Source organism: Erythrolamprus reginae, chromosome 12 (assembly GCF_031021105.1).
Source record: "Erythrolamprus reginae isolate rEryReg1 chromosome 12, rEryReg1.hap1, whole genome shotgun sequence".
NCBI classification, from domain to species: domain Eukaryota; kingdom Metazoa; phylum Chordata; class Lepidosauria; order Squamata; family Dipsadidae; genus Erythrolamprus; species Erythrolamprus reginae.
Window position 1 is genome coordinate 30,162,613 of NC_091961.1, and position 12,062 is coordinate 30,174,674.

A 12,062-nucleotide genomic window follows, 5' to 3' on the forward strand; every position below is an offset into this window, starting at 1 on the left:
GAGAATTGAAAACTAATAACTGGGTTGTTATGGTTGTTATTGATTAATTTATTTCCATCTTTTTAGTTTACTTACACCCTATTACTAGAGTTAAGCATTAACAAAGTTAATAAAATAACTCTATATAATTGGCATCCAGCTAAAACATTTCCAAAATGCTTGGAAGAAATTTATTTTGGACTTCACCGTTTTGTTAAAGAGACAAAACCAGATGTTATTGGTTGAGAGTAAGGGAAACATTTTTTAAGAAATAGATCAAACTCATAAAAGATATAAATAAGCGAAATAAATGAAGCTACAACATTTGAGTCATTTTCTTTTTAAAAATCCTGATGTTTACATTTTGTCAGAACTGTGGACTTCAACTCCCAGAATCTTAGCCATTATCTCATAAAATTCATGAAATAATGGAACCCCCTCATCCAATTTTTCATTTCTTCAGAATGCCCCAAAAGTCAACTTTGTTTTTTCATACCTGAGCATTGGTCTCACAACAGAATCCAAAGAAATTTTTATGTCAAGCTCATATGCACAGGAAAATTCAACATTGATGGTCCTGTCTCGAGTAATTATATTTCCAGTGTTGTTTGCACTTTCAATCCAGACTGTGTTTTTATACATAATGTGGGTGCTGTTAGACTACAGTATGAAGAGGAGAAAAAATGCACATGCTTAGGAAACAATCTGCCTAATAATATACATCCTTATTTCCTTAGACCCTGGATTGTTCTTGCTTTCAAATTTATGCTGCAAATTTCATTTTTAATCTAATCAAATGGAATGTAGATGACTAGCTAACAAAAGATCTCTAATCCAGAGGGAACTATTTAATGACCAATTATTTCATGTCTTCCATGAACTAAGAAGAAAGGGACGTCAGACATTTAGATATTCATGCCCAAGAAATAAAGAGCTAATGGCAAAGTCCCAAATTTGCCAATGATGGTGTTTTGTTATTGTAAGTTTCTATTCATATTGACCATTTCAACACAGAGGAAATTGCAAAAAATTAAATATTTATGATGTTTGACATCAGCAATGAAAACCATTCCATCCCAAGATGCAAATGAAACTAATCCAGAAGCTTTGATAAAAATCCAAGTGCCACAAGGGGAGAAATAAGCCCATAGCTCCTCAGTCATTCTGACCTGCACAATGTTTCCACAATTGCCCTTGGTGTTGTTGATCTGGAAGGAGATGAAATCTTCACCTTCAATGCCAGGACAACGGCGGTCATTGATGCGGACACCTTCCCTTTCAAAGCCCAGTTGGAACAGCTTGCACTTTGAGATGGACACCTCCATTAGGGCAGCTTTGCAGGTCACCTCAGCATCTAGAATATCATGCGTGTCTGTGAGAAGAACGAAAAGGGTTACCACAGAAACCTCATAGGACATTTCTCATCAGGATCTACTTGTAGGGTACTCACTGTTTCCATAGGCAGGAGGTTCAATGCAGCCGCACAGTTCTCCATCATTGTCCACATCACAAGTTCTGTTGGGACAGTCTGCTCCCATGCAGGGATCTTCAACCACTCCTGCTAAAAAAAGATAAAAAGGTGGGGGTGGGAAACAGACAAGGGTAACTGATTTATTTTATGTTCCTTTTTGGGAGGAAACTTTCTTCAAAAATAGGATGCAAAATCTAAGCAGAAAAAAATAATCACCCTGTACTAAAAGATTCCCTACTAGTGATGGGCGAACCCAACGGTGTTCGGGTTCGACAAGTTCGGCTGAACTTTACACAAAATTCGGCTGAACCCGAATGGGGAATCCCTCCCACGAAGAGATTCCGGGGGCGGAGCTTTGACGTCACCGGCAGGTTGCTAAGGACAACCAAGGTGATCACTTCCTGAATTCCATGGAATCCAGGAAGTGATTACCTTGGCGTCCTTAGCAACCTGCCGGTGACGTCAAAGCTCCAAACGCCGAACACGACCTGAACTTTGCCCGAAGTTTGAATAAATTTTGGGTTCGTGTTCGGCATACCGAACACCGCAAAATTCGGTACAGACCCGAATTGTGCGGCTTCGGTTCGCCCATCACTATTCCCTACCATTCTTCCCCTGAAAAAAACCTTTATTATGCTAGCAGTCAAAGAAGCATTCATGGTGGCAAGGAGAAGACTATCCCACACCAAATATGCCCATGTATATATTCTTTTACTCACTGCTGAGGGGAATCCAATGAAAAAACTGTCTAAAGAAGAGCTAAACTGTACTAAGACAAGCTTGCTTACAGCAATTTTCCTTCTCAATCCACTCTGTACTGAGGATCCCAAAGGAACGACAGGCCTCCCCATAGGCTGCTAAGGAGCCGCAAAGTTGATACTTCTTCTGATTGTAGCAGCCATCAAGAAAACATGATTCATAAAAAGGCAATGGATCCAGCAGTCCATAACAAGGCTGGAAGAAGCCTTTCATATCAGTGAGCCTGAGGCAGTAGCTGTCACTCTGCAGGATTTGGATTTGAACGTTGTCACAAGCAGCAGCATATTGTGAGTATTGGAGCTCATTACAGCTGGAATCAAAAACACAAAAATTACAGAACCTGAAGAAAATAACAATAATAGTTTGAAGAACCATTATTTTTAACTTGGCGTGTGGTTTACTACATACTCCACCAATGAAATAATATGTGGGAATAATTTTAAGAGATAAGGAGGAGCTCATCTGTCTGGAACCCACACCACATCTCAGACATCAACACTCTCGAAAACGTCCAAAGATATTTCACCAGAAGAGCCCTTCACTTCTCCACTCGAAACAGAATGCCCTACGAAAATAGACTAACTATCCTGGGTCTTGAAAGCTTAGAACTGCGGCGCCTAAAACACGGTTTAAGTATTGCCCACAAGATCATATGCTGCAACGTCCTTCCGGTCAACGACTACTTCAGCTTCAACCGCAACAACACAAGAGCACGCAACAGATTCAAACTTAATATTAACCGCTCCAAACTTGACTGTAAAAAATATGACTTTAACAATCGAGTTGTCGAAGCTTGGAACTCATTACCGGACTCAATAGTGTCAACTCCCAACCCCCAACATTTCTCCCTTAGACTCTCCACGATAGACCTCTCCAGGTTCCTAAGAGGCCAGTAAGGGGCGTATATAAGTGCACTGATGTGCCTATCGTCCCCTGTCCAATTGTCTTCCCTTATCTTATATATCATATATATTCTCTCTTTATCTATCTATCTATCTATCTATCTATCTATCTATCTATCTATCTATCTATCTATATTATATATATATATATCATATATATTCTCTCCCTCCCATCTACTCCTCTTCTTTTTTACTTTCTATCTTTATATATATTACTTAATGTCTATTCTCTTCCATATGTATTGTATATTGGGCAAAGAATAAATTTTAAAAAAAATATAGCCAGGGCTATGACTGGGTAAGAGGCAGCTTAGCCCTCAACAAGAATGTGGCAGTAGCAAATGTCTCAGAAGGAACCCTGTATGGAGGCTGACACCAATCTTGCATGTCTGAAACCACATTTCTCCCCTGCTGTGTTTACACCCAAGAAACTGGGGGCTGTTTCTTCTCTTTCCTGCTGAGGGCTTAGCTGCCTCTTATCTGCTTGTTGCCCTGGCTGTTCTTCCCCATCTCCCAAGGTCATTCCAAATGCCACTAGTGTTCCCTTGACTTTCGCGGGTCCGACATTTGTGAAAAGTCTATACCACGGTTTTTTTAAAAAAATTAATTAAAAAATACTTCGCAGGTTTTTTTCTACACCACGGTTTTTCCCGCCCGTGACGTCATCGCCAAACTTTCGTCTGCCATTGCTGATTGGCCGAAATCATAACATAAATAATTATGTTAATAAATATCAGGATCATTAAGTATCTTCTTCAATGGTGAGTACCAGTAATAATGGTGAGTAATAATCTAAAGGTTATTAAGGGAATTGGAAATTGTAATTTAGGGGGGTTAAAGTGTTAGGGGATGTCCTGTGATACTGTTATAGTGTAATTACTTCCGCATCGCTACTTTGCGGAAATTTGACTTTCGCGGGCGGTTTTGGAACGCATCCCCCATGAAAGTAAAGGAAACACTGTACCGCTATCTTTGAGTTATTTACTAAACTATTGTTAAACAAAGCATGGCTTTCCACAACATTAGTGTAATCATAGTGTCATGATTTTATATGTTATTACCATAAATGGTGACAAATCCTGGTTAGACTCTACCTTGGACCATCCCTCTCATAAGGAATTATTTCCAGTACCAGTATGATTTCATCCATTTCTATTGGCCATTAGCTGCTCTCAAGAGAAAGGACAACAGAGGTTTCGACTGAAGATGACACAAAGCCAGCTTTGATTTATTCTGATGTGGATCAACTGCTTAAACTCTTAACTCTTTCCTAAATGAATGGGTTTTCAGTTCCTATCTTTCAATTAAAAGCTGTCAAAGGTTAGCTTTTCAGACACAGAAGTATATTTTCAGGTCATTGAGCATCTTAACTATTTGACATATCCTTCCTAGCTTTTGAAAGCAGAAATAAAACCTAAACAATTTATGAAAAAGGAACTAGTGATTGTATTCTCCACAATCTTCTAGTTATTGCAAGAGGCTGGACTCGGTTCCTTCTTTCCCCTAGAGTTGGCAGACAGGAGTACCAATGCAATTGTGGGTTTTTCAGTGCCCATCTAAAACTATAACAGAAGCTGGCAGAATTGTTTGCTCCTAAAATTAGCTGGTGAAATGCCATTAAAAGACACTCCCCTCACCACCAATTTTTTCCAGTAATTCTTCACACTAATGTCTCCACCCAATTTCCCAAATGGGCCCACACAAAGTATCATTGATGTCTTCTTTCTCTGTGCAGTGATCATAAACTACTTTTAAATGTGCTCTTTGGCATGGTTTGAAATAGGTATAGAAATTACGGAAGTATACTCATTTTGATTGATGCTATTCTTCCCATCAGTGACAATTGTAGCTTACTCCATTTTTCTAATTCTACTTTGGTTTGATTTACTAGTTTTGTATAATTATCTTCTTTTACTGTTGAACATCCATTAGATAAATTTATTCCTAAATATTTAATTTTTTTCGTGCTAGTGAATCCTAATTTAGTTTCTAATTCCTTGGTTTGCTTATTTGTCATATTTTTGGTCATGAGTTTTGTTTTTTGTTGGTTAATTTCTCCATATTCTTCTATTTTTCCGATTAAATGCTGCCCTGACTCTAATGGTTCTTCTAAAAAGAAAACTAAATCATCCGCAAAGGCCTGCAATTTGTATTCCTCTTTTTTTATCTTTGTTCCTTTAATATTGTTGTCTTTACGGATCTCATTTAACAGAGTTTCGAGTACCAGTATAAAAAGTAGAGGAGATAGCGGGCATCCTTGTCTAACTCCTTTATTTATTTGGAATGTTTTTGTTATTCCATTATTGACTAAATGTGATCTTTGGCAGCCCACCGACGGGACAGCGTGGCTGATGCAGCTATCGAAATGAATGAGTTCTTCTGAACATATCACTCACTTGGCCCCACCCGTTACCTCTTCTGCATGCCATTGGTTTTCCAGCTCTGGGCCAGGAACACGCTGCTGACCACTGGCTTCCCTCGCAGGGTGACATAATCATCAGTGTAATCGCCATTAAAATTTCCACAAAGCCCACACACTTTGTTTTGCAAGCGTTCACTAATGGCGATTTTGATGATATTGAACCCATTGTAGTGGATTTGGATATCTGGGCTCGTGTCGATGACCAGGAAACCTTCCAGGCTGTAGATTTTGGTTGACAAGCCAGTCACAAAAGGAATGCTGACCGATGTCCCATTCACCTAATTGTGGAGGTAAAAATACTTAGTCTGTAAGTTGCCCATCCTTCCATTTTTAATCAGAGTAGAAACATAGAAACATAGAAGACTGACGGCAGAAAAAGACCTCATGGTCCATCTAGTCTGCCCTTATACTATTTCCTGTATTTTATCTTACAATGGATATATGTTTATCCCGGGCATGTTTAAATTCAGTTACTGTGGATTTACCAACCACGTCTGCTGGAAGTTTGTTCCAAGGATTTACTACTCTTTCAGTGAAGTAGAAATCACTACCCCTAAATCCTTCTCTTCTGAAGTTTTTGCTAACACAGAACTGCCAATACAATACTCAGATTGAGGATTCCTTTTCCCCAAGTGCATTATTTTACATTTGGAAACATTAAACTACAGTTTCCATTGCTTTGACCATTTATCTAGTAAAGCTAAATCATTTACCATATTACAGACCCCTCCAGGAATATGAACCCTATTGCACACTTTAGAGTAATTCCCATATAAAGCCAAGTTTGGAAGTTTGGCTTTGGATCATGCATAACCCAAACCCTCCTGTTGTGGCCTGTTCTGTTTCTTTGCTGGCATCTCAAACACTGGCAAAGCGATTGGCAAAATTGGGAGGCTACTGACCAGCCTCGGCCCACCCACACCCCATAAGTAGCTGCAAAAGTTTCTTAATGACTCGATGCTGTACCTTAATTGTATTTCGATCACTGATAAGAATCTGCTCCTCATTAATATAAAAGTAAATCGGTGAAATTACAGTCAGGTTGGGATAAGTCCACTTATCAAAATTGATGATGAGCTGGAAGGAGATGTCAGGGAGCTTTTGGCAGATAGTGGAGAGGACAAAGGCGCAGTTGGCAGGGAAGCGGAAGAAGGCGCCGTCAAACGTGCGGAAGACCCCTCCTCCTGCAGCAATGCAGTAGGAGCTCTTCGTGCTGAAGCAACCTCGGACTCCATTCTGGAGGGCGCACTCCTCATCGAATTTACACTGCCGAGGGTCGCACTGGATCAGGTTTCGTCGAAAGCAACGGCAACGGCGGGTGCAGTCGCTGTTCCAGAAAAGCTGCTTGGGCTGCACAAAAGTGGAGAGGAAAAGGCAGAGTCAAAATGCAAACATTTCTTCTAAGGGTTGAAAGTAGCATCTATAAAGCCTCACCAAACACCTTGGAGAATGGAGCAAGGATCCAAAAACCATCTCTCGGGCTCCTGTCCTTCGGCTGACAAATATGTCAAACATCTACCAAGAGGTGGCCTTGTGGGCCATCTCGGGAGACCAAAGGAACGTACTTTCCAAGTTGCCCTCATGGCTTCTAGAAAGGTTTGACGTCTGACTAGGTACCATTTCTGTACCTCCTTGCTGGGCTTGACCTACAGAGACATTACCTGTCCATGGCATTCTGTGTTTGTTTTTGCTGCAATTTCATTTCTTTTATTTTGCTTCTCCCTCCAATGGAGCATTTATTCCAATTCTTTGCCTTGTCCAACATAACATATTTTCTCATAGCTGGATAGTCTCGTTTTTTTTATGATTGTGATTTCTTGATATATATTTTTTAATTTGAAGAGAAACCAGCATTCATGCATGCAAACCTACACGCACAAACACTCTGTGCAGAGAACATCATATTTTATCTCCACTGCCAAGTGTCTGTAGGACCGGTATTAGATAACTGTTTATTCCATTGTGCTGGTGTTTCAATATACAGTTCTTCCTGACCTCACTTAAAGCTTTTTTAGATAGTTAATATAACATGATAACACCATCTCTCGGCTGTGGCGAGGAGGGCGTTTGCCCAGGTTCGCCTGGTGCACCTGTTGCGGCCCTATTTGGACAGGGAGTCATTGCTCACAGTCGCTTATGCCCTCATCACCTTGAAGTTCGATTACTGCAACGCTCTCTACATGGGGCTACCTTGGAAACTTCAGATCGTGCAGAATGCAGCCGCGAGAGCTATCGTGGGGCTTCCTAGATTCGCCCACGTTTCTACAACACTCTGTGGCTTGCACTGGCTGCTGATCAGTTTCTGGTCACAATTCAAAGTGTTGGTAATGACCTACATGGCATTGGACCAGAATACCTCCGGAACTGCCTTCTACCGCACGAATCCCAGCGGCCGATAATGTCCCACAGAGTTGGCCTTCTCCGGGTCCCGTCGACCAAACAATGTCATTTGGCGGGCCCCAGGGGAAGAGCCTTCTCTGTGGTGGCCCCGGCCCTCTGGAATCAACTTCCCCCGGAGATTAGAACGGCCCCCACCCTCCTTGTCTTTCGCAAGTTTATTTATTTATTTATTTATTTGTTTGTTTGTTTGTTTATTTGTTTATTTGTTTATTTATTTATTCAATTTTTATGCCGCCCTTCTCCTTAGACTCAGGGCAGCTTACAACATGTTAGCAATAGCACTTTTTAACAGAGCCAGCATATTGCCCCCACAATCCGGCTCCTCGTTTTACCCACCTTGGAAGGATGGAAGGCTGAGTCAACCTTGAGCCGGTGATGAGATTTGAACTGCTGACCTTCAAATCTACAGTCAGCTTCAGTGGCCTGCAGTACAGCACTCTAACCACTGCGCCATCCTGGCTTATTATTAAGCTACTTAAGACCCACCTATATCGCCAGGCATGGGGGAACTAAGACATCTCCCCCAGGCTTATTATATTTCATGTTTGATGTGTATGTGCTGTATGATTTTTAATTGTTGAGGTTTTTATATAATTAATTTATTAATAATAATTTAATAATAATTTAATAATAATTTATTAGATTTGTATGCCGCCCTTCTCCGAAGATTTATATATTTTATTATTAGATTTGTTCCATTGTTATACTGTTTTTATTACTGTTATGAGCCTCCCCGAGTCTTCGGAGAGGGGCGGCATACAAATCTAATAAATTGAATTGAATTGAATTAAATTATATATGCAATTCATATACACAAGGAACAGTTGCCAAACACAGTGAACTAAGTAGAGATTTTTTTTTTCCCTTTTAAGAACCAGACTGTAATCTAACTACCAAATCTTTTTGCAGTTCATCAAGCTAGCTGCACAGTGGGACCCTGCAGGAACCAGCTGGCTCCTCGAAAATTTTATTTTTCACCAGGAGAGGGAGGCTGTGTCCAGCATTTCTTAGTGGGCAGCCTAACATACTCTCTTGTCAGAAGCTCTAGGCAATTGGCAGACGAAAATCTGTGGGGGGTTTAGGTCAATACAATTAAAACAGAATCTTAAAATGTCTTTTTTCTATAGGGCGACAGATGTATAATGATACTGGACTTTCAAGATAATAACCCGTTTCAATTCCCTATTCAGATACATTTAAACGTTCTGCTTTTCATTTGGTGGCAAGCAGCAAACCGGTTTAGAAACAGGTCAGATGAAACATGCTCAGCACATCATCTCATTTCTGAGTGTGTGTTCAGCTGCATCGCCAGAGACTGATTTGGAAAGATGTGAGAGAAAAGCCTGGAGCCTTAATTTTACACATTTATTCTTTTCTTCATCCACGTTTTGGTTGCTGCAACACGAAAACTTATTTCTGAATTTTTAGCATGCTGTAGTCGTAACCCGCTTATGTGGCCCCGAAAGTAAGATTTAAAACTTTGAAATCCCAGGACAACCTGTGCTTTAACGCAACCACAAATCACAATTTGCTACAAAGTGATGGTTGAGATCAACCTCCTAAAAGCAACATTTCCTAAAATCTCTTTGGGATCTTGTTTTGAAATGCATGTTCTGGCTTAGAGGCGTAATTGAATCTGGCAGACCAAAAGACATGTGAAAGGTTTCTGACGGATGTCCCTGCCCTTTGATGCTCATGTCCTGTAAAAGAAAGGAAATTCAAAGGTAGAGTTTGCGTTGCAACATCTGTGCCTGCTCCTGCAAAGGGCAATGATACCAATGGCCTTTTGATTGCTGAAGGGTAGCTATCTACATAAACAAGCCGAAACAAAAAATGAAGAGGAGGAAAAAACAGGCTAAGGAGGAGAAGCCTTATGGATGAAACTGGAAAAGTGACAGGGATTATTGATTGATTCCCTAGTAGATATAAGACAAGGTAAATAATTTACTGGGACAAGAAATAAGAAATATCAACTTGTCCCATTGAAAAATAATCACTAGATTGATGACTAACTCAGAAATAACATTTAATATCCCCCCCATGTCACAATAAAACCTACTCACAACCATTTTTCACCTTGATTAATCTTCTTTGTCTCTCATTTATTAGTTTCCCTCTGCAAATGAAATGTCTTTTCTATGAATTTATGGCTTCTCCTTCTCTAATCTGCAGGAGTAAATTCCGGGGAATCAGAAATCAGTAAATGACAGGGAAGGATCTCCTCCAGGGCCCATCAAGTGATGCTGACAAAACTACTATCTTCTTATATTTCCCTCTCTCCTTTGGAAAAAAAAAGGCTGAAAGTATTACTCCATTGAGAGCTGGTGTCACTGCATTGTGAGGATGAAAACGATGCTAAACTGATACTGCGTCCTTCACAGAAGTTCATCACTAAAAGGAGCACCCACACAAGCCTGCTGACAAAGGTGAGTTTTTAAAACCTTGTGAAAGGCCAGGAGGGTGGGGGGCAGTACGAATCTCCGGAGGGAGTTGGTTCCAAAGGGCCAGGACCACCACAGAGAAGGCTCTTCCCCTAGGCCCCGCCAGATGGCATTGCCTGGCTGACGGGACCTGGAGAAGGCCAACTCTGTGGGACCTGACCGGCCGCTGGGCTACATGAGGCAGAAGACCGTCCCGTAGGTAATTGGTCCTAAGCCGTGTAGGGCTTTAAAAGGTCCCTGAAAAGAAGGACTAGGTAGCATGACATGATAGCATTATTCCAATATCTCAGGGGTTGCCAAGCTATTCTCCAAAGCACCTGAGGGCAGGACAAGAAGCAATGGGTGGAAACTAATCAAGGAGAGAAGCAACCTCGAAATAAGGAGAAACATCCTAACAGTTAGAACAATTAATCAGTGGAACAACTTGCCTCCAGAAATTGCAAATGCTCCAACACTGCAAGTTTTTAAGAAGAGGTTGGATAACCATTTATCTGAAGTAATATAAGATATATTGTCTAAGCAGGGGGTTGGACTAGAAGACCACCGAGATCCCTTTGAACTCTTATTCTATTATATTCTAAAATTGTTTGCAGAAAACAAAATCCTCTTTTTAAGGCCCCGTGAACCAATTCCCCAAAGAACTGTGTTTACTTGCCCCCGAAATCAACCTATTACGGAACATCATTGTTGAAACAACAACAGGCCAATAACTTTCCATATCTCTTCTTTGCCTCCTTCCTGTTCAGAACCTATTTGCTATGCAATCCCACAGGCAGTTTAAGGCAGAAAAACACTATAATTTGCACAGATTCTACAAGGCTTCTCTTTTTTTTTTGCTCATTGTGGTTATTGTTGTTTGGATGAATATAGATGAAGACGTCTCCTTCAATACCACCGGAGTGAGCATCCTGGTTTGGATGCTAAAGGTCACGAGAAACAGAGATGATGGCATAAAACAAACATATTCTTATGTCTCCTAAAACAACCGAGGGCGCCAGAAAAAAGAAGCTACTAAGCTGCACCAATTTGCAGCTATATGTTTAGAAATGCATCGCTACCAAGCAAAGGAAGGAGAATTTCACATAGTGAGTTTGTTTTAAAAAAAACAAACAAAAATAGCTCTTTTATATATTTTTGCTCTAAACTTTATGGGTCACATCTATTGCAATATTTATTTATTTATTTATTATTTTATTTCTTAATTAGATTTATATGCTGCCCTTCTCACAGTGATTCAGGGCAGTGTACAATATCATAAATACAACAATACAGTGTTCCCTCGATTTTCGTGGGTTCGAACTTCGCAGAAAGTCTATACCACGGTTTTTCAAAAATATTAATTAAAAAATACTTTGCGGGGTTTTTCCCACCCGATGACGTCATATGTCATCGCCAAGCTTTCGTCTGCCTTTAATAAATATTTTTATTAATAAACTTTAATAAATAAATATGGTGAGTAATAATCTGAATGGTTGCTAAGGGAATGGGAAATTGCAATTTAGGGGTTTAAAGTGTTAAGGGATGTGCTTGTGATACTGTTCATAGCCAAAAATAGTTTACTTCCGCATCTCTACTTTGCGGAAATTCAACTTTCGTGGGCGGTCTCGGAACGCATCCCCTGCGAAAAGCGAGGGAACACTGTACATAAAAAGAAATCTAATTTCAATATGTTGGCTCTGTTAAAAAGT

At 40.3% G+C, this 12,062-nt stretch overlaps 1 protein-coding gene across 1 annotated transcript in view; it reads right to left on the reverse strand.

The window, feature by feature from the left end:
• TECTA (tectorin alpha) overlaps nucleotides 1-12,062 on the reverse strand; it is a 55,650-nt gene that overhangs the window by 3,522 nt on the left and 40,066 nt on the right. The window contains exons 13-19 of the mRNA XM_070765196.1: nucleotides 6,500-6,883; nucleotides 5,525-5,811; nucleotides 3,570-3,584; nucleotides 2,239-2,519; nucleotides 1,430-1,540; nucleotides 1,149-1,351; nucleotides 476-639 (exon numbers count right to left, since the gene is read on the reverse strand). Coding sequence (XP_070621297.1) covers nucleotides 476-639; nucleotides 1,149-1,351; nucleotides 1,430-1,540; nucleotides 2,239-2,519; nucleotides 3,570-3,584; nucleotides 5,525-5,811; nucleotides 6,500-6,883 — 1,445 coding nt within the window. The remainder of the gene's footprint in view (nucleotides 1-475; nucleotides 640-1,148; nucleotides 1,352-1,429; nucleotides 1,541-2,238; nucleotides 2,520-3,569; nucleotides 3,585-5,524; nucleotides 5,812-6,499; nucleotides 6,884-12,062) is intronic.